The sequence below is a fragment of the Pezoporus wallicus genome, unplaced genomic scaffold (genome assembly GCF_028554395.1).
Source record: "Pezoporus wallicus isolate ANWC-B61680 ecotype Strahan unplaced genomic scaffold, APGP_CSIRO_Pwel_v1 contig_5104, whole genome shotgun sequence".
NCBI classification, from domain to species: Eukaryota; Metazoa; Chordata; class Aves; order Psittaciformes; family Psittacidae; genus Pezoporus; species Pezoporus wallicus.
The window spans coordinates 1,133,439-1,156,436 of record NW_026637335.1 but is presented as its reverse complement, the minus strand read 5'-3'; the positions used below and the strand labels follow the sequence as shown (position 1 = coordinate 1,156,436).

General features: G+C 41.9%; 1 protein-coding gene across 1 annotated transcript; it reads left to right on the top strand.

The window, feature by feature from the left end:
• The first annotated feature begins 3,680 nt into the window (after positions 1-3,680).
• Positions 3,681-20,745, top strand: TENT5D (terminal nucleotidyltransferase 5D). Its single transcript, XM_057404774.1, has 3 exons — positions 3,681-3,799; positions 12,301-12,423; positions 19,464-20,745. Exon 3 carries the CDS (start codon positions 19,483-19,485, stop codon positions 20,656-20,658), a length of 1,176 nt encoding a protein of 391 aa, XP_057260757.1. The 5' UTR covers positions 3,681-3,799; positions 12,301-12,423; positions 19,464-19,482; the 3' UTR covers positions 20,659-20,745.
• The last annotated feature ends 2,253 nt before the right edge of the window (positions 20,746-22,998 follow it).

Here is a 22,998-nt window from a genome sequence, read left to right as displayed (position 1 = left end):
CTATGTGCGTTCTCAGTGGCATCTGCTGTTCCTACACTATATTTTTGGAAGCATAACCAGGTTTTTGAGGACACATCTTGTCCTGTTTGGCTTCTCAGTAAACTGACATTCACCACTCCATGTCTTGAATTAGAAGCCTCTTCTCCACTTCATTATATAGTCATGATATCAAGTGGATTTTCTGCAACCTCTCACCTGTTGGACTATTAAATAGCCATTTAAATTCCATGCTTATGTGAGCTTCTCCAAAACTGGAGCAAAGTTTGCTGAATGTCCAAGGATCCACCTCAAATTGCAGAGCAGGGAGATGCCTCTTCCTTCAGATTTCTCGTTCATCTTGGAGCAGGATCATTATCGCATCCCCTTCACGTGGGACCTTGCACATGCATTACCTGTCAGTGTGTCTCTGTCAGTGCATCTGCAAACCTTCTTCTCCTTGATTCTGATGGTGCCTTTCTAGTTTCCTACAGTTAAAGAAGCTATTCCAAATTGAAGTAGTTATGGTTGAAAATGAGATCAGCATTTAAATAGATTTCCTGAGGAAATGTTTTAATGGTTACTTTTATAGCTTATTTTGTGCTTTTTAACTTTTTCCTCTCTGGCCAAAGGTCAAGAAATTATTTCATACAGACCAGAGCTTGAGCATCAGTACAGGAAAAAAGCTAATTCTGACTAATCTCATGTGTTTGATTGTTTTGATTCATTTTCATTCTGAGCACCAATAGCAGAAGAAAAGGTGAATTGCATTCTGTCTTCAGAGAGACCTTTTTGGGTGAATGAAAACGTTCTCCACTTCTAGGTTCAGGCAATACATAAACTTCACATTAAAGAATAAAACTCCATAAAGCTCAGCAGGAGCTATAAAAGCTCTGACTTCAGTGGACTTCTCTCCTTCCACTTCCTCTGAGAGACATTTGCATATCAAGTAGTTCTCAGTACTTTTACTCCTTTAAGATCCGATTTTCCCCCTATGCCTACTACATTGAAAAAACAGGCAGAGACACAATCAATTCCTTCTGAAACCTGCCTGAGCTCTCAGTCCAAAGTGCGTGGTGATGAGCAGAAGAGCTTACCATGCCCTGACAGTCATGTGTGTGATCTGTTGGGTTCACCCTGGCAGGCTGGAAAGGAGTATTTCTTATAGCTATGTTTCTCCTTTTGTGTGTGTGTGCAAAAGTGAACACCCAGTTAACCCGGGAAGTGCACTTCCCCCCCTCCACATTGTTTCAAAGCATTCATTTAAAATTAAGGTCATGAGGATTTTTTTCTTTGTTTCCTCAGATGGTTTCCTTTGAGACAGAATATGCATCATTTGTGACATGAAATTCTGGAGTTTTGGAAGGAAAAGGTAATCCTGCAATGGAAATTTCCAAAAGTAAAGATTATTTTCTTCCACCTCGCTGAACTGCAGAGCAGAGAGCCAAATGTGCAGGATATCTCAGATCTAAATACACATGAGAATTGAGAAAGTGTAGATCAGGATCTGACCTTTACAGTTTCCAGCCTGGTAATCTTCAACATTTTGCAACTTTCCTTATTGCTATCACAGTCTGAACTTACTCTGCACATCCAAATCCCTGTGAAATTTGATATAATCTGAAAGTAGGGCTGGACCACATCACCACAGGGGAGGATTTAGGTGCTGTTATTCTAGCAAAACGTGACCTTGCATTTGGTTATCCACCACGTGCTATGGACATTGAGCTTTGCATTCATAAAACCCAATAAAGGGCACAGTTCCAAGCTCCTGTGAGAAATTGGCTGTGCTTCTAAAATTTTATTCAGCAAGAAATCAGTGCTGTGCGTCACTGGTCAAAAGATGACTAAGCTCTGGTTATAAGTGATATAAATGATAAAGATTTAAAGCTAGATTATCCCACTTTTGACTCCTATTGAGTACTACCTTACTTCTTAACCTGTGAATTACAGTGAAGTGAATCTTTAAAGTATGTGTTTGCTCAAAAGCTTTGCTGATGAGAAATGTATTTATGTATATGTTAAATGCTTTCTTGAATTAGGCCAAAGTAGCAGGAGGGGGCAAGAATCCAGGCTTTAGAGAGTGTTTCTTGTACATCACATCGGCAGAGGAGACATGGTCTCCAGGGTTACCTTTAAAATCTTCATTTCCAAAACAAACAAACTGTTGTGGGTGAAATCTCAGCTTTACTGAACTGAGTAGCAAGAGCCCAGCAAGCTCAGTGGCCCCAGGATGCCATCATACAGACATCCTTCTCCTTCATTCAGGCTCCTGCCACTTTTTGACTTATTGAAGAACAGATTGCTGCCAGCCCTGTGACCGTGTCCCTGGCCTTCCTGCCTGTGGTCATTCACAGCAGCCTGGTGACATCACGATGGCACAGATTTACATCTGCCTCCTCAAAAATACGCAGAGAGATAAAGGCACAATTCCAAGAAAATCCAGCTCTCCCTGCCTGACATTAAATTAGGTTTATCAGCCATCGAACATAAGCTTTTCTCTGTACATGAAACACTGTTCCCTTACCCAGTTGTGCCATGGTGCTGGTAGAAAAAAACGAAGACAGAGATGTAGCTTTTGCATAGTAAATCACTGTTTTGAAAGCAGTCGAACCATTAGCTAATTAATTTGCCCAGTTAATCACTCAATAGCTACATACAATGGTTGGGCAGAGCTGTGGGCTTCATTCTGGCACAGGCCAAACATGCACACTCCCATGCTGTCCATCTCTCCAGCAGCAGGCTGCTTGTTCGGGGTGCTGTCCTGGAACCAGACAACTGGAAAATACAGTTATTGTAGCTGAGATGGGTTTGTGTTGGGAGTTTGTGAGGGTTTGCAAGGTGCAGATGTTTCATCACTCTTTTTCTTCTATTTTGACAACTAGGAATATAATTTAAAATTTCTTTTTATAATTTAATTTAAAACTAAGTACTTTTCACAACTAGAAATATAAATAATTTAAACTACCTCGGTGTCTATGACATAAAATGAAGTTGGCTCATGAGTGGGATTATTTAATTGTGAAGTGCATTGTAATTGCTGCAACTGCTCTATCATTAGATTCATAAAATTCTTCTCAAGCAGAAAGAGGTACTGAAGATGGTTTTAAGGGCCCTAAAGAATAACAGCTGTTTTGGGGATTTTTATGTCTAACTAGGGTTGTATTTTGTGCCTGTGTATTCTTTTGTCATAAAAGGTTAAAATCTTGCTTGGGCACAATACCCAAGAGATGGCCTAGAAGTGTCTGAGTGATGTAAGCTGAAGTACAGAAACAGCTATCTAAGGCTATTATCTATATTTGTCTATGATAAAATGCAGCTTAAAATTCTTTCATAACCTTTTTTTCTCAAGGTATGCTTATTGGTATGAGTCGCCCTAGTACTAAATCCTCTCTTCAAAAAAAAAAAACCAGAAAAATCAGTGTGGCTTACCCATTTCCCTTAGTTTCTCAGAACAGAAAGGTAAATTATCTTTCATTTTAGTTCTATGTAGTAGCAAAAGCAAACTCAGAGACTGTGCAACAGCAACTGTGAGCTATTTAATATTACAGTGGAATGGAAATAACCAAGACTGGCACAAATGCCATAACCTCATCCCATGCAGGGTTCTGTTCCATCCAGACAGTTAAGTAATTGATCAAAGATAATAAATTTCAGAAGCCCACAGCTGGAAAGCCTGTTTTGCTAAATTTGACATGTAAAACTAGAGTCTGTGACATCACAAAGAAGCATATGGAATGTGTCTCCTAGCAAAGCTTGGTGCAGGGAGATCCTGGTCCACCAGCTGACGGCCGTACAGCAGCCAAGCACCTCTCCTCTGAAGGTCAGGAGGAATTTGGGGGGTTGAGTGACCAAACTGCAGGTGCCGGTGCTCACATCACTGACTTCTTGCATGAGTTTAGCTAAATCATCATGGAATCATAGAATCCCAGCCTGGTTTGTGTTGGAAGGGACCTTAAAGCTCATCCAGCTCCAACCCCTGCCACACGCAGGGACACCTTCCACTAGACCAGCTTGCTGCAAGCCCTGTGTCCAACCTGGCCTTGAGCACTGCCAGGGATGGGGCAGCCACAGCTTCTCTGGGCACCCTGTGCCAGCACCTCAGCACCCTCACAGGGAAGAATTTCTGCCTTATATCTCATCTAAATCTACCCTAATGTCTAATTTAAATCACCTTAGTCCTTCTGTTCACATACCTGAAACTTTGTATTGTCGTGCTTAGATTCCCTTGTCCACATTACATCCTCTTGCTATGCATATATCTAGTATCTATCTTTTAGTATGTATAGCACAGTATGCGTAGATGTCTCTTGTGTATAACCAGGTGAGGGTCTGATCTCGGCCGAGCCTTCCTAGTGCTCCTGTAATAGCAATAACGAGGCCAAAGCCAGAGACAGTTCACGCAGGCAGGACTGTGAAACTGAACGAGTTTTGTTCCGACATTCTGGGGGTTAATGAGCTGAGAAGCGGCTCAGCAGAGGATGAAACCTCCTGTCCCTGGCGAACGGGACCTTCCTCCCACGGGCACTGTGTTGGCGGGACCTTCACCGTCCTTCCTCATCCCCTCGCCTTGGGGAGTTGCAGGTGGTGAAGGGCGAGGCCCTCAGGGGTCTGCGTCCTGCTCGGCCGCGGTGGTGGAAAGCCGGCCGTGAAGCGGCGGTGACCCCATAGGTGCGGCGGCACCGGCGGGGCCCGCTCAGTGCAGCGGTCCCGCTTCCCTGCTGCAACGCCGGGTGCCTCGGGCCTTCCCGGCTGCGGCTCCCGGGCCGGGGGGGAGGCCTGCGAGGAGCGGTGGAGCAGGGAGCGCCGCCGAGGCGGCCTCGCACCCCGTGGGCGCCGGGGTCTCCCCGAGGCGGGGCCGCCTCAGGCGGCGGCGCTCGGCCTCCCCCGCCAGGCGGCGGGCGGGAGCGCGGGCGGGCGGGCGGCGGGAGCCCCGGTGGCGGCGGCGGCCCCGCCTCGGGCTGTGACGCGCGTTGCCATGGCCACTGCTTTACGCTACAGAGGCCGGCGGGGGCGGCGGGAGGGGCGGGCGCTTCAGCACCGGGCGGCCGCGGACAGCAGCACCGGCGGCGGCGGCGGCTCTGCCGTGCGGGAGCCTGCGGAGGAGGAGCCCCCCCCCACGCGCGGTGAGTGTCCCCACACAGCCCCCAGGGGGTCCTCCCGGCCCGGTCCCGTCCGGCCCAGGCGTCGGGGTTCCCGGCGTGCCGCGGTCACCAGTGGTGGCCGGGCAGAGCGGGGCCGGGGCTCGGCGGGACCTGCTGCCGGAGCAGCGCGAGTCCCAGTGCGGCCGGGTGCGGAGGAGGCCGCGGTGTGGGGTGGGTGTTGCAGCGAAGCGGCCGTTCCGCTCCGGTCTTAGTTCTAAAACTTTGCGGGACCTGCGGTGGTTGCCTCGGGTCTGGCCTTCGGTGTCCCTTGGCAAGGCATCTCCCGGAGAAACTTTACCAACCAGTGAAATGAGCTGCTTGGCAAACTGGCGGTGCCGGGGTGTGTGTGTGTGTGTGTGTGTGTGTGGAGGGGTTCTTGTTGCTCTGTCTTACTACGGGCATTCATTTGCATGAATCCTAACAACTCACTGAATTTAGGCAATACCAGCCTCACCGAATTAATAGGTGCAGTAGAAGCGTGGTATTTACTGCTTGCTGTCCAATTTAATACTGGAAGCTTGAGCATCCCACCTGGACTGTGTAAAGTAGCCCTTAATACGTCAGGCCTTTCTCAGGTACTCAGAAAGGGCCACTCGTGTTCCCAGGGAGGAGGCAGGCAGCCAGCCAGCTGGGATTCACTGCCCTGAACTATTTGGAACTGCTCTTCAAATGTGTGCAAAGCAGAGCTGGTTCCCAGCACCTCAGGGCCAGTTCTCTATGTCTTCCCAGGCAGGAAATCACTCTGCTGTGCTCGCTGCCTTCTCCCGTCCACAGGCAGGTCTCATTGTTACATCTGTTAAGCTGCTGCAAATCTCTGTGTATATTATTTCATCCAAAAGAGTATGGTTGACTACGCAGGCACACACATTGTCTTCCACGTGCTGCTTTAACGGTGGTAGTTTGTTCATGGGTCTCATAAAAAGCAATGAGGTAGGTATGAATGGTGATGCAGATCAGTGTTAAAGGCCAAGGAATGAATAATAAATGAAAGTGGATCAAGAGCAGGTACTCTCCCACACTTTATGCTTTTGTGTTCTTCTTAAACAGTGGAGTCAGATGTGACTTGTGTGTCTCCCATTCAGAAACATAAAAACAATCTCCTTGTCCTGTCACCCCTCTGTGTGTTGTGGCTGCAGCACTCAGGAGTAAGGAACAAGGGCTTGATGTGTGGAGGGGAGAACAGCAGTGTCTGTTTTGTACTGCCTGCTCTGTTATGCCTTAGACCTCCTGCACTCCCACAGCGTGATTCAAACAGAATAGTAATAATTCCTGTAATTTGCTGATGATGCAGTCCTTTGACCTCGTGGCAGTGTTACCTGCACATGATCCCCACTCAGCTATGCATTAGAAGCATAACTTCACAGTAAATTTAGTTTTGTTGCCTCATTAGGCATCAGGCATACAGCACTGTAGTAAGGACTATATGCTCTGTAATGATTCAGCTGCCAGAAAGAGAGAAGTCTGACATCGACCCTGTCGAGCAAAGGCCAGAACTTAAATTCCTGCCCCAGAGAGCTTATCAAGAGCTCCTGTTCAAGTTCAGCAGTAACTGCTGACGCAGTAGAGTCCGATAATTTATGAATCTGCTATAAATCAGGGAGAGATAAGTGGACCAAGTTCCTTGAGAGATCACATTGAAATCACATTGAGATGGAGTTATTTTGGAGAGTAAATTAAGTAGCATTTAGTCTGGCAGTGGAAATTCATTCATGAATCAACACTGCTTGAAGGAATGAAATTTTACCTGCATTTTCACAATGCTCCTAATCCAGATTGGTTTCATGGCCTTTCTAGTTCTTGGTTGTGATATCAGACTCCATTCTGAACGGTAGGTCTCGGACTGCTGGGTAGGAATCAGGGCTCCTCACCTCCAGGACAGGTTTGTTTGGCGCCATCATCCCTGCTTGGCCATGGCAGGGGGTGAAAGTGTCAGCAGCTTGTACTCTGCTTTGCCTCTTTCATTCATGTTGAGCAGCCCTGGGTGGGTCACCCCGAGGTTATTGACAGTGTTTGTTGAATTCCCAGTAGCTTGATAGTCATCTGCATATGGGGCTAGATCTTGTCTTATGGGTATGTCTTAAATGTCTGTGTTCAACTTGCACAGATTGTAATGGATGAAGCTCAGTGGAAGAGTTACAGGATTTGTAGGCACACTCCACATCCAATTTCATCATCAAACTGTAGGTAACACAGAGTGAGGGAAGGTCCATATGGAGTGGAAGCGAGTGCAGGATGTATTGTACTAGAGTCAGATGCCCAGCTATGCTCATACCGGGCCAGTTCTGCTCCTGTTTACACCAGAGCAACATTTGGTGAGAGAACTAAATTTATGCCGTTTGTTTTCAAACATAAAAAGTAGTCTATTGAAAGTGAGAGTCTGGCTTTTTCCCTTTGCCACCACGACCTTCATACAGAAATAATTGTTCAAAGCACCAGTTCAGGATCTAAGTTATCACAGGGAATCAGCAACGTATCTATTGTCTACTGCTATACAGAATTAGAGTGCAATTCTGCTATACAGAATTGGAGTACATAAAGGGAGAACACAGCTATATGAAAATGGCTTCTTCATATTGCAGAATTGCTCACGGATAAACCATTATTTCATGGGGTTCCTTTTTTTCCTAGCCAAGATATTTTTGCATTCCTAAAAGCTGTTTCTTTCAGTAGATATTAACAGAAGAGTGGTTTTCCTCCATAAAACACTAGGAACTGGTACAGCAGATGTCAATTTATGTCAACATCAGCTGATTTTCTTCTACATTACCCTTTCTGCTGGATCTTTGCTTATCTAGCAGGTCCTGTCTTCTTGACATGTGATGTCACATTGGATGTTTTTTCACATTCAGTGATAGAAAGCTTGACTCAGTCTTTCTCAAGAATTGGTGTTGTCATCTGCATGATGGATATTATGCATTATTGATAGTGATGGAAAAGTCACAAATACACACATCTTTGCTGCAGGGCCTTAACCTTTTCCTTTGGTTTATCACAGCTTTAACTTCTCTCTGCATTTTAGTAATTATGTCAGCAGAGACATTTCATGCTGCCTTTACCACAGAAGGGTAGTAGTAGCCCTGCAGCCATAATCCTTTTTTTCTGATGTACTTTGATTGGAGTTATGCTGATTTTTACTTTACTTTATCACAAAAAAATTTCAGTTATCAGCTATTTTCTAGGAGAACCCTAGTTCTTACAGATGCAGAATTAAGAATAAGCTCTTGGACAGCAGGTACTTTGAAGTTAAGTGATGTGTTTTATCCTCCCAGTTTTACACTGCAAACCTGGAAAACTAGCATTCAAAGGAAATCCCACTACTCTATTGTGTAGTTAGAGAGTAACTTTGCAATATAAGTATGGGAATTAATTAATAAAAAGATGAATTACATGTTAACATGGTAAACACAAATAGCATCATAAACAAACTGTGCAAGACATAGTAATTTTTTGACTAGGGGTTCCAGCTTGCCCTCTCACCAGTTCTGTGAGACATGTTTCTGTGGAGGTTGCCAGTAAAGCCTCGTCCAGGATACAGAAGGCTTTTCCAACTCAGTTTAAACTCAGCACTTGCTGCACCAGTCACAAAGAGCCTTTATTCAGAGGCATCCTACACTGCTTAACAAATCAACCAGACTTCATGTCTTCTTCCATAAAATGAAAATACTGCTGGAGTGAAACAGGATAATTGCTTAATAGCAAATACTTTTATAAAATATGCAGAGCAGAACAGGAATGATGCAGAGAGGGTTTTATGGAACACGCGTGTGTCTTCAGCTTTTTGGCTCACCCAAAGGAAAACTCTCCAAATCCATTGTACTACTGTATGTACTATCAAAATCCACCCTCAATATTTCAAAGGCTGGGTACTGACTCAGAAGAGGAAAAAATACCAACCATTGCATTGACTGAATGAACTAAATGCAGCTTCCAGCAAGGAAGGTACAGTATTTTTTGTAAGGAACAGGAAAAAAAATGAGAAATCCAGTCAATTTATTGTGTGTGTTGGAACCCTTTCAAAACAGACATAACAGCAAACCTGGCAGTACCCTCTGATGCTTTCATGACCAAGGCCATCCCACAAGACAGGTTCTTGGAAGTGTTCTGCCACTGGGTCTCCCTTGATGTAGATGAGGGGAGAAAGCCTCTGTGGAGTTCCTGAGGAGAGCATTGACTTTGTAATACCCTCTATTCCCTGAAAACAACCCAGAATTAGGACTGTGATGGCACACTGTGTGGCTCATCCTTCTTCTTCTGGCATTTGAAGAGGAGAGATAATTATGAAGATGGTTAATAGATGGAAAAGGAGGATTGTTTCATTCCTTACCTTGCCTGCTTTTGCTGCAGTTTAGTCATAATAATGAGAGTTTTTGATAAGTGAGCTTGGGGTTGAGTCACTGGTATCTTGAGTGAGTAAATAGATTTTGGTATTAGCCTGAGGAGCTAAGCAGAGCAATCATGCGCTGCTCCTGGAAGCTGGCAGGCAGAAATGGGGAGGCAAGCATCTCTGGAAATGGGAGAGGATCCTTGGTTCTCATTCTTGCTGACTTGGGGGAATCACCTTGAAATGCCCTGGGTCAGCTGGTGAGGTGTCTGAGCAACTTCCGTGCTTGCTGGAGCCCATGGGAGATGTAGGCACTCAATAGGTTTGAGTGTCAACATGACTCATGGTGGGACGTGGAAGTGGGGACATCCAAAAGCAGTGTCCAGCTGGGAATGTGCTCTCAAGCTCTATTTGTGTCACAGCATGTCAGAGGGGAAACCTGCAGCGCGGAGCCATGTGTTATCTCCTAGTCCCTGCTGGTTCTCGTTGTAGTCCTTCACTCATTATGCACAGAGACACAAAGGTAAAAGACTTTGAAATGAGTTTGTTGGTGCATATCATCACAATTCACATTTCAAACTCAGGAATAGGAAAATATTCTCTTTGAGGCGCAAGGTAACTGTTGACACAGTCATTTTTATTTTTGTTTTTTCTGCAGTTAGAAAAATCCTGGAAACCATGAGTACAGAGTAATGAAATGATGCACTTTTTCCTGTAATGATGAAGCCAATAAAAGGCACCCATTGAGAATAATGTCCCAACAGCCAAAGCACTTCATCAATCTCAGCTGCTGCTTCTATGAACATATTGTATAATAATGGGAGTTCTTGTACAAAAAAAAATATAAAGGTGCCTTTCTCCTTCCCCTCAATATCACCAGGGGAAGGCATTAATTCTACTCTAGTGTTAATCTATTCTAGCAGGATGATATATCCATTAATGGATATCATATATTTATTAAACCTTCCACCCTCACACAGAAATAACAATAGTTCATCATTCAAAAGTTCATTACTTTCAAAAGTAACCGATCATATGTTTGTCTGACTTTTTTTATCTAAGCAATCCAGAACTTATTTCCTTGCTGTTGAAGATGTGACTGGCTAACCAAAGCTCAGCCCTGGCCAGACTTAACTCTGTATTCTCAGCTGCAGACATGAGCCATCACTGCGCAGATCTGGGGAGCACGTCAGGGAATATTTGTTCTGGTGTCCTCAGCATAAGCAGGACATGGAACAGTTGGAACAAGTCCAGAGGAGGCCACAAGGATGATCAGGGACTGGAGCACCTCCCGTATGAAGACAGGCTGAGAAAGTCGGGGCTGTTCAGCCGGGAGAAGAGAAGGCTGTGTGGAGACCTCATAGCAACCTTCCAGTATCTGAAGGGGGGCCTATAGGGATGCTGGGGAGGGACTCTTCAGTAGGAATTGTAATGACAGGACAAGGGGTAACGGGTTCAAACTTAAACAGGGGAAGTTTAGATTGGATATAAGGAAGAAATTCTTTACTGTTAGGGCGGTGAGGCACCGGAACGGGTTGCCCAGGGAAGTTGTGAATGCTCCATCCCTGGCAGTGTTCAAGGCCAGGCTGGACAGAGCTTTTGGTGACATGGTTTAGTGTGAGGTGTCCCTGCCCATGGCAGGGGTTAGAACTACATGATCTTAAGGTCCTTTCCAACCCTAACTATTCTGTGATTCTATGATTCTATGTACCCATTCAATTAGTGGACCATCATGAGCTGGAAAGCAAATGAAAGTTACAGACAGGTCTTGGCACAGCAGACAAGCCCTCACAAAGTGAGGAAAGCAAGTACTGGGCTTCTGGCAGCAGTAAAACAACATATTCAGTGATAAAAGTCTGACTACTGTAGCATGGAAGAAAAATCCATAACATTCCTAATAAAATGAATAATACAGCCCATACTTCCTTAGGCTATCATTTCAGCTTTTCCTGCAGATTATGCATATATTTACACTAAAATCATACTTGCAAAGTCATCTTTACTCAGAAGCATATATACTTTCAGCATAAAAGTTGAGACTGTGGAACACAACAGCAAGGAGTAAATTCACACGTGAATCAAACCATGCAGTGGACAGGGCCGTATGCAGGATAGTGAAGGAACGTTGTGTAGATGTTGTGAACTTTGTAGCATGGAGTGCTGGAATACAGATCTTTGAAGGGAAGTCTAAAAAAAAAGGCTACTGAGCTGAAATTGAAATTTCAGCTGATAGAACTTTCAGACGTAGGCTGCCCACCTCTTTGAAATGAGGAGAAATATTAACAAATGCCTTCCTGATAGCATAAAAGTATTTACACAAACAGCTGTAATTCCTTTATAGCCAGTCAGTAGGCCATTCAGTTCAAATTCCAGCAACAGGCTAAATCCTGGGCTTCCCATAAATGACCCAACCAACCAACCAACCTTGTCCGCCAGGAAACAAGACCTTCCTGCCTTCTTCATGCATTTTGAGAAAGAATATGAAGACACTATACAATTCCTAATGTTTAATTTTGCAGAGTTATTATTTTTTGTTGTTTTATGATTCCACTATGTCCCTGCTAATTTGCATGTCTATTAATAACAGTAAATTCCTTTTCAAAATCCCATGAAGAAAATAGCAAGTTTATTAACATCCTTGCAAAAGATGAAGTCTGACCTGAAACCCAGACTCTTTATAAGCACTTCTGTGCCTTTCCATTGCTTTTACCTTATCATTGCCAACTTAAAAGGCTATTCTTATGACTGCAGGACTGCCACGATGTAATGCATGATTTATTATGTACAGCAGGTGACTGGTAGTTAGCATTTGTCTCAAAATGAATGCTACTGTCTGATGTTTTTTTTTCTTTCCTGCAGCTTTCCATGGGTGGTTCTTGGTTTTGTCAGTGACAAGATGACAATCCATATTTCTACCAAAGGATCCAGTGAGTCATCCTATTAACTCCACTGAAATACATGCTTGCTAGTCGTCCTGCCACTGTAAGTCTGTGGGATTTTGCATTCTCTCTGGAGACACTGTTCAGGAGTTAGTCCATAGTATGCATTCAGTAGTACAAATAATCTTTTTTTCTAAACCAGTAACTTCTCAGTGATGACCACAGCACCAAATAGACCCTATTTCCCCACATATCATTGCATATCACATCTTCCTCTTTTTTTATGTTATTAAAGTATTTTAGAGCAAATGAGAAGACTGACTATGCCACATACCATGCTGTTTCCAAGGGCTTGATTTAATTGTACCAGAAGGGTGTGTAAGGAGGAACTTTGCGTGTTGTGGGAACTGATACAAAGTCATAATATAGGCCTTGAAAATGTTGCCCTGAGAGGGAATACGCATACAGCTAAGAATGAGTGTATTGTGAATCATGGTGGAAAAATTCCATGTCCAAAAATCCCCAGATCTCCAGGATGACATAAAGTGGATTATGTATTCGTACTGGTTGCCCAAATTAACTCAGTTACGTTGTCCCTCCTGAGAACTCCCAACTCATCGAGCCAAGATCCTTTAAAGTTCCAGTAGAGGTGTAGTCTACTCAGTTCCTTTTCCCAGCTTTTTGCTATAAGAGAATGCAGCTGCCCTTGGGTTGTACTGTTTTGCAAGTTTTCATGTGGGAGAAGGGGCACCGCAGGCTGGTACATGACTATTGCTTTTCCCCATCCTTCAGTTGTGTTGGAGAAAAGGTAGGACTCACTCTTGTTGATAAAAGTCTCTTCTTTTAAGCTTTCTTGTTCTGCCCATGAAGGTGATGTTCTGTGGCATAGCTCAAGCAAGCTGCTTTCTGCTTAAGTGTATTTTGCACACCATGCAACCTTACCTCACATTAGAAGAGCATATGGCCTTGAGTTATGATTTGTTATTTCAGGGTAACTAGATGGTAACTGTACCGAAAACTGATGGCAACTCATGCGTTATCTCACGATAACAGGATAAATAAACCCTATCTTCACTGCATGCATTAACATTAATGGAACCTCATGGAAAACACTGTCAACCAGTTTAAATTTGTCCCCATTTAGGATGCCCCAGATGCTTTACTGCTTCTACGTATCTCATGCACATTTAAATTATGGCTGGGACTCCTTCCACGTTTGACATTCTTACCTTCAGAGCTTATGCCAGCTGCTGTCCTCAAGTTAGTAAGCATGCAAAAATATCCAGCATAATAAAGCAATGTATCTTTGAATTAAAATAAAGCCTTAGCAAGCTATTACGGAAATCATTAGTGGTGCATATAATGTGTATGCAGCAAAACCAATATAGAGATCTGAGGGGAGATTTTCAGTAGTTTGAGCATCCCTGGGATGACCCCCAAAAGCGAGGCTACCACAGCAGCTGACAAGACATTTTGCTTCATCTGTAAAAGGTCCCTTTGCCACCAATTTCAAGTGCAAAGTAAAGACAATAGGAGCACCAAAGTATTCCGTATAATTATTGTAAAACAGACAGATAGGGGTGGAGATAAAAGCAAAGGGAAGAGAATGGACCTAACACAGCTGCACAAAAACTGTTTCAGATGTTTTCTGCTTGAGAATGCCAGCACACTACAAACTGAAAATACGCTGAAGCAACATTACAGAGTGTATAAAAAGAGAATCTAACCAGTTTATTGGTAAAATATGAGCTAAATTTGTTGAGACTGTCCTCTAGACTGTAAGTATTTGTTTCTGCGAAAATTGTGTGGAACATGAAAGCAACTATTGGCATGGCAGGTTTTCTTCATTTGGATGTAAAGCCAGATCTGCTTTTATTTTTTCTATGAAGCTGGTGTGTGGCAGAGTGCTGAGAGGTGGTTAACTAAATCTTTTAGCATCATTGTAAACCCAAACTCACAGTTTTTGGTCCAGCCCCTGCTGAAGAAAATGAGAACCCCTGATTTCAAAGTAAAAATAAATAATAAAAATTAGAAAAACTACATTTAGTGATTCCACAATAACTAAACTTCTTTCCACATTGTGACCACTTCATCTGCTGAAGGTGCTTGCTCAAGGCACGTTGGACCTTGAATCAGGGAAATATTTTTTTAACCTTATTTAACCTAAGATTAAATATCACAAAACTTGACGAGGTCTGATCCATCTTATTCTCTGCTTCTCCAGCCAGTATATCTAAAAGGAAACACCTAGAAAGCTGCTTTTCCTGATCACTTCGTCTGCCAGAGATTTTACACTGGGCAGGATTCAGGGTCCATTGCAGTTTATAGTAACATATTAAATCTCATTGAAAAAGAAAACAACAAAACAAAAACTAATAAAAATCACTAGGAAAGAGTCTCAATAATTTAAAAATACTGAGGAAGTGAGGAAAAATACTCCTTTTTCAATACACAAATCCAAAGGCTATTTATTCCTTTCACTGCCACGGTGCTAGTCTATGCAGCCTTCCATTTACCCGTGTGGTCTTTAAGATAGGAAAACACTGAATGTGAAACACATTAAATACTTTTAGGTATTCATATGGAAGAAGTGACAGAAACAGAATTCTTTGACAAGGTGCAGCAGAGCAGAGCTAGGGAAGGCTGGGACTGTTGGTGCTGGTGAGTAAAACCTCCCAAAGTCCATGTTTCATATATGGTTATCCTAAACAGCATAATGCTGCTGCTGCAAAGGGGCAGGGAGATAGAGCTGCCTCGAGGGATCACCCTCCCCTGCAAACATCACCAGTTTCCAAAGAATAATGATGTTTTCCAGCCTCTTTTTCCCCTTAACCAAGCCAACCCCAGCATTCACTTCTGTTCGGCTTCACGTGCAGTGAGTTGCCTTCCCTTCCTCCCTTGATCTGTCTGGTTTTACACAACACTTTGACTAATTATAGCCTCAATACTGCTGCTGATTTATTGTAACTGGGGCTTACTTGTGTTAATAATAATGTCTGATGTTAGCCTGAGCACCTTGGTAAATAAATTTGCTACTGCTCTAAGAAATAAGGTTCCTAATGACTATAAAATTGCCTGGAAATTGTTCTCATTGCCAGACAAGATTAAGGAAAAGAACAAGGGAAAGTTGTTCTAGGAAAGTGCAGGGTTGTGTACTGGCTTGTAAACTGGAAGTAAATTACTAAAAAATAAATACTAAAAAAAAGTTTCTTTAGGTTTACCTGTTAATGACTTATATTCTTGACAACTTAATTCCTGTTTTTCCTGGGACATTTTCCTTACATATCAAAGTTGAATGCATTATTTCAACACAGAATTCTTAGTATGTGTCATAGGACATTTCTCATATTTTAACGTTGGGGTTCTGAACTCACAAAGCATCACCATGTTCTCCTGGAATCATGTTAGAGAAATGACATTTTGAGATACAACTCTTCAGCACCAAAGACATTACTGACATTACCTTTTCCTGTTATTTTTAAGTCTTAGTATATTGCAACAAAAACATGTAGCAATAAAGGAAGAATTTCTAAGCTTATTTAAGGATACTTCCATCTTCTGACTTTCAAAAAGTGTTTGAAGAGGGTCCCACTGCTAAAAAAGGGGATTCAATTTCAACATTCCCTTTGTTAAGCCCTGTCTTTTACGTCACAGCATTAACCTCAAAAAGCTCTTAAAGGTTTGCAATATCAGACAAATCACATAACAACTACTGCCTGTACAATTCTGGCAACTAAAAGCTTGCTGGTAGGTTGTCAGAGCTGGTCCACAATAATCTGATGTGTCGATAACGGGGATGACAAGCATGGCAGCCAAAAAGTTTATACAAAACCCTCTCCTCCCAGCCATTTCGCTCCACCCAGTCTTGTGCTACTTACAGAATTTACAGTGCCTTTCTGTGACAGCTGTTTTTCATGATAAACTGAGGTGTCAGAAGGGCTATGAAGCATGTATAGAAGTTTTTTTTCATAATCATAGTTCATGGTAATAAAGGAACAAGGATGAAATCATAAGATAAATAGCTAATGGTAAAGTCAGATATATGTAAAATAGGCAGTGCTATGGATGGTCATCTTTCTCCCTTTCAGTTCGAATGCCATAACTTCTCAATGCCTGCAAAAGTGTGGGTATGTCTGAGTATGTATGCAAACAGATATATACACTTGCTTGTTATGTGTACGGAGTTACGTGCTACGTAAAAAATGCCAAGAACTAGTGGTTGTGCCAAAGCTGTAGGACTGAATCCAAGACCTTCACACTGGCAATTCAGCAGCAATTAACAACACACACCCCCCCCCCCCCCCTCCAGCTTTGGTCCTGATTTAGACAACTTTTAAAGCATGTATTTAACTTCAGACATATGGCTGGTTCCATTCTTTGTAATGAGGCCAGAAATGTGCTTGAAGTTACATATGCTCCCTGATTAGTTTACTTGTGAGCTGGAGCTGTAGTGGAATTATGTGAAAAATAGCTCCATAATAATATTCCCAAGCCATTTTTCAGTTCACAAGTTACTTAAAAGGACTAAAATATTCAGAATGTGGAATCTGGTGGCAGGGGAAGGAAAATATGTGACAACGTACATATGTAGTCACTACTGATTAAGAAATAACAGTATAGATTTTTTGATAGTGTTATTACTCACTATGAGTTTACTTTATTCTAGAGCTTTAGTTGAAAACATGTGTTTAGCCATCTGCCTGCAGAAGCATTTCTCGATGTGTCAGTAGTATGCTTGTAGTGTTGGCAGATACCTGAGAGTCTCTTCTTTCTCATCCTGTTTGCATGCAGAATTAAGGAATACAGTGATCTTTATTTTCGTATTCTTTTTAGGTGCTCAGGTAGCGTTTCAACAGCAATGAGCTAAACCCCTTTGCTATGTAACAAATAATTTACTGCAGTTGTTTTACAACTATTTTTAGTTTCCCTGAATTCTCCCTGAACTAAGCTTGCACAAACACAACAGAACGGTCTCAAAACACATGCAACATTAAAGGAGAAAGCAAAATCATCATGTTTGTGCAGAAAAAAGAAATTCCTCTCAGTAAACAAAGTTGTTTTCACTGTCTGTACCTCCATCTATAAACTGTCGAAACATCAGCTTCCCATGGGTTGAGGATATCCACATCTGACTCAGGAGAGCAAAGAAATGCCCCAGTTAACTGTATTGACAGTAAAAGAATATTTGCTCTCTTGAGCAATAAAGGAAGGTCCCACCACATCTGTAAACATTCTCTTCCTTCACCTGCAGCTCAGAGCAGCAAACACAGCTTCAAACTCAGTGCAGTGAGGCACAGCAGCCAAGCACTGGGGTTACTCAGAAAGTTATCAGTAAATCACAATATCTACATGGCAATTTATGGAAGAACAGTGTCTTCAATGCATGCGTTAACATTAATGAAAGGGAAAACCTCATGAAAAATGGTCTGATAGGGTTCAGCAATCAACCTTACTGATTAACCATCTGAACATTAACTACCCCAGAAGAACTAGGCAAGAGGGGACACAGCATGAAATGATGCTCATGGATTCTGGAAGTTTTTTAGCCCTCTGAACTGTTGCTGCTCTGTAATATCAATGCCAGGAAACAGTAAGGTGAAGAATTTCATCTCTCATTATTCCTTGGACACCACCTAATGCCCAACAATGTTTCCCTTTTTAGTTCCTTAAATGCACTTCTTGTTTACTTACTGTAATCACACCTAATTATATAATTGTATCATTGTGTTTAACTATAATCACAGTGCATATATATGCAATTAAAAAAATAAAGTATTCAGATTCCCATTACAAAAATTTCATTAAAATAAAGTTTGCACATGATCAGTTAGAAACATTTAAAAAAATACTGTGAGGTTTACACCTTTTCTCCCTCTCACTATAAAATGTAAATCATAGAATAGTTAGGGTTGGAAAGGACCTAAAGATCATCCAGTTCCAACCCCCCTGCTGTGGGCAGGAACACCTCACATTAAACCACGTCACCCAAGACTCCGTCCAACCTGGCATTGAATACTGCCAGGGATGGAGCATTCACAACATCCTTGGGCAACCCATTCCAGTGCCTCACCACCCTCACAGTAAAGAACTTCTTATATCTAACCTAAATTTCCCCTGTTTAAGTTTAAACCCGTTACCCCTTGTCCTGTCACTGCAGTCCCCGATGAAGAGTCCCTCTCCAGCAGCTCTGTAGGCCTCCTTCAGGTCCTGGAAGGCTGCTATGAGGTCTCCATGCAGCCTTCTCTTCTCCATGCTAAGATCTGTATGACTGATAAATATGACGATATGAAGACAAGAGAGAATTGTAAACTGAGGAATTCCAGGGCCTGAGCTTTATCCTATGTATTCTGTAGGTGCTTCTTTACAGGCTTTCTTGAAAAGTTTTAGCTTGCCAGTGCAGACTGGAAGGGGTTTTCATATCATTTCTGCAAACCATAGTGTGCGGCATTGGTAGGATAATGTAGGAACATGGTTAATGACTTAGAAAGAAAAGATTTTGTCTCAGAAGTGTAGTGGAAACTGCTTAAGGATTATTGGACATTCGGTTCTTAAACCGTAAAAAGAGGCATTAAAGGATGCATGTGTGTAGATGATCCATAGAGACTAAGGGACATCTGAGGCATATGGCTAAATAAACATTGAGCATGCTGCATCATTCCTGCTTTTTAAAAAAACTTCCTGGTCTGTCAGTGGTTTTAAGCATGCAAGTCACTGAAGGTGAGGGAGATTTCTAGGTAGAACAGAAAGAACAAATTTGCTCATTTTTCTCATTTTAGCTATTCACAGTGAAATTTATTTGGAGTTTCGTTATAGCCACAAAGAATTTCATGTTATTAACCTTTGAGTAGTTTTAAACTAAGTCTATATGGTTTACTGCATTTACTTTGAGTCATGGGTTATACAATAACACAGTGGGTCCTCGGCAGGATTAAAACCCGAGTACATTAAAATTCAATTAAAAGCCTTGACAAGTGCAGTGGTTGACTCAGACCGTTAACTGGGATTGTGCCTGTGTAAAATGAGCTGCTTTGTCACTGCACAGAGGAAGGAAGATATATATCTGTTATAACCAAGTGAAATGTCAGGCCCTCTTGTATTTGAGCAAGTTATAACATTTGTCTCTTAATTTCTGTTTCTCCCCAGTTAGCCGACCGACATCACAATGACTGAGGACTTAGGCCACAGATTCAGTAGTCTCACCTGGGAGCAGATTAAAATCCTGGATCAAGTTTTAGCTGAGGTCATACCTATTCATGGGAGAGGAAATTTTCCAACACTGGATGTAAAGCTTAAGGATGTCATTCATGTGGTAAAGGAACAGCTCACTGAAAAGCAAATCAGTGTTAGAGATATCCGCTTGAACGGTTCGACAGCCAGTCACATCCTAGTAGAGCAGAATGGAACCAGTTACAAAGACCTAGACATCATTTTTGGGGTGGAACTTCCAAGTGAGCTTGAGTTCCAGGTTGTTAAGGAAGCAGTTCTTAATTGCCTATTGGACTTCTTGCCAAAAGGTGTTAATAAGGAAAAAATCACTGCTCAGACCATGAAAGATGCTTATGTGCAGAAGATGGTCAAAGTCTCCACCGACTATGATCGCTGGAGTCTTATCTCGCTGTCAAACAACAGTGGCAAGAATGTAGAACTAAAGTTTGTCAACTCGCTCAGACGACAGTTTGAGTTTAGTGTGGACTCCTTCCAAATCATACTGGACTCCATGCTAGAAGTTTACAAAGCAACAGACTGCGAATTGACAGAAGACTCTCACCCCACTGTCATTGCTGAAAGTATGTATGGAGACTTCAATGAAGCAATGTACCACTTAAGATACAAACTGATTTCCACAAGGAACCCAGAAGAAATCAGAGGAGGTGGCCTCCTAAAGTACAGCAATCTCCTGGTTCGCGACTTTAAGCCAGCAGACAAGGATGAAATCAAATCTCTGGAACGTTACATGTGCTCCAGGTTCTTCATTGATTTTCCAGATGTTGCTGAGCAGCAGAGGAAAATTGAGTCATATTTGCGCAACCACTTCATTGGGGAGGAGAAAAGCAAGTACGACTACTTGATGACTCTGCGTAGAGTTGTAAATAAGAGCACAGTCTGTCTTATGGGATACGAGCGAAGACAAACTCTGAATATGATCACAATCCTGGCTTTAAAAGTACTCGGAGAACAAAATATCATCCCAAATGCCGCCAATGTAACATGCTATTATCAGCCTGCTCCATACATCAGTGACAGAAACTTCAGCAATTACTACATTGCTCATGGACAACCACCTATCTTCTACCAGCCATACCCATTTCACATACAAATTCAAAGTGGCATGGTTTAGGAACTGGTAACCTCCTCACCACTTACACTCCTCTCTCTTTCCAGTTCTATTCATAATAAAGGCATCATTAAAGCAAGTTTAAGCATACATTTTGACTTAAGGACATATTTTTGTGCAAGTTGCCAAAGTTATTTGGTTGATCAATGTCTACATCACCGTTAAGCAGATTGTGAAATAAGTGAAATGGCTATCAGTCAAATACTTAAATCCCCACCTGTGTTTGGGCTATATATATTTTTTTCGATGAAAAAAAGAAGGATATAAATGATTCTAATTTTATAAAATAAAATGCACTAAGTTCTGAATTCTAAAAAATTCTTAAGCAAAATTTAAATTATGTAAATAAAAAATTAAGCAAATAAAATACCTCTCAGCAGAAATGCCTGGTTTTAGAATCAATAGTGTTCTGGGTACATCAAAGCAGATCAACCATCAGTTATACCCATGCAGTTCCAACAACATTTATTTGCAGCACCTTTAGAAAATCCCCATTGAAAGACTGTCTCTTGGTGGGTTGAGCTTTGCTTTACAGGCTCTGGTCTGGTCACTGTTCAGGTCCAACTGGAGATGTGAGGTCCCTCTCCTCACCAAGGTACTGTCTAGTCATGCTTAGCAGGAAACATACCTACCAAGAGCAGACTCAGCATTTTTGTGTATCCAAAGTTTCCACAGATCAGAGGGATCTGCCTCTCAGATAATGAAAGTAGTAAGAGAGACAGCTATTCTAATTACATTGGTCTGGAAAAACAAGGTAATAGAATGAGAAAGAAGGTGCAAATTGAGCACATAGGGCTTGCTTGCTATTGCTAATTTGTTATCAATCAGAGATGCTTAAATGTGCAATAAAGTCATGGAAAAAAAGAAAAATATATATAAAAGAGCCCAGGACTGCATTGTTTTAAGGTGAAATAAAGCAAATCCTTGGCAGTGGCATTTGAAAAAGTATTTTATATTAGCAGTTTCCTGCATATCTTTAGATACCTGCACACATACATTAGTAGCAAATGAAGAATTCTCTTACGATCAGGAAGTAAAACATTAGTTCCAAGTTTTTGTGTGTGTGTTTACCAAAGATAAGTTTTAAACATGTCACATAAGTGCCTCCCTATGCCAGTTGCTCTGTGAAAGTAGCAATGATGTTGGCAATCAATCACGCTAGAGAGCTCCTTGGCTCCTGAAAAGGAAATGTTTGCCCTTGGTACTCCACTGACGGGTTGCGAAGTGCCCATAGCACTGAAGATCAGAGGGGTATCACCATTTGTCTCCCTATGACTAGGTTTGGGATGGATGGATCTAAGATGTTCTTACTGAAAGTATCAGAGTTCAGATCCTGAATACGGTGCAAGAAGGAATAGTATGAAAAGGAGATTTAGAATGGGTGTGATTGTAAGATGGGAACAGCCAACTGGAAATGCAGCAGTAAAGTTTCTTACATCTGATGCTTTACATGTCACTGTGTCATACCACAAGCTTATTGTTGGTACATCACTGTACGTCCTCATCCTCCTTGTGTTTAAAAACGCTGACTGCATTTCATCTATTGACAACAGGCACCAAGTCTTAGGCATTTCTTCTACTTGGGAAAGAGTGTTTGATTTATTTTACACAGAAATATGCTCCATAACACTATTTTAAACATTTCTAAAATTTCTAAGGTCTATGAAGTCCTATTGCCAGTGACATGTAGCTTTCCTTTTTAGCATTATATGCCTGTACAGTAGAACAAAAAGCTGTCTAAAGTCAACTAGAGTGCTAACTATTCTATGATTCTATAACTTTTCTGGCCATCATCACTAAAGTCAACCCTATTCTGTAAAATACAGTGCAAAAAACAATGTTTCTGCACCATAAAAAAGGTATAATAATCTACTTGGAAGCTGATTCATTTTGTGATGCCTTTCATGAATATAGCACTATTTTTGCTGATTTTTCATATATGCCCAATTCCATGTCTAAAAGCACAGTTTATTTCACTTCCGGTAGTATTTTTCTATTGGCTGAACAATATTTAATGAAATTGGCAATTCTAATTGCTATGTTATCAGATACGATAACACTAAATTTTCTTGTAAGGATTTCCAGGGAATTCTCCCTGTCAGAATCAAAATGGAGTGAAACACGGTGGATTCATTTTTTTATTTTTAATGGAACCATTTAGATTACGAAGGGAACCTTGAAATTTAGTTTGGTATTTGTCAGATTATATAGCACTGTGAAATGCTGTAAGAGCCTTATGTAGGTTATGTCCTTGCTAATGGTCATGCTTCAACCCTCAGCCCATATGATTGGCAGGGCTGCAGAGTTGGACTGGGCACAGCTGGGACTTCCCATTGAATCTGT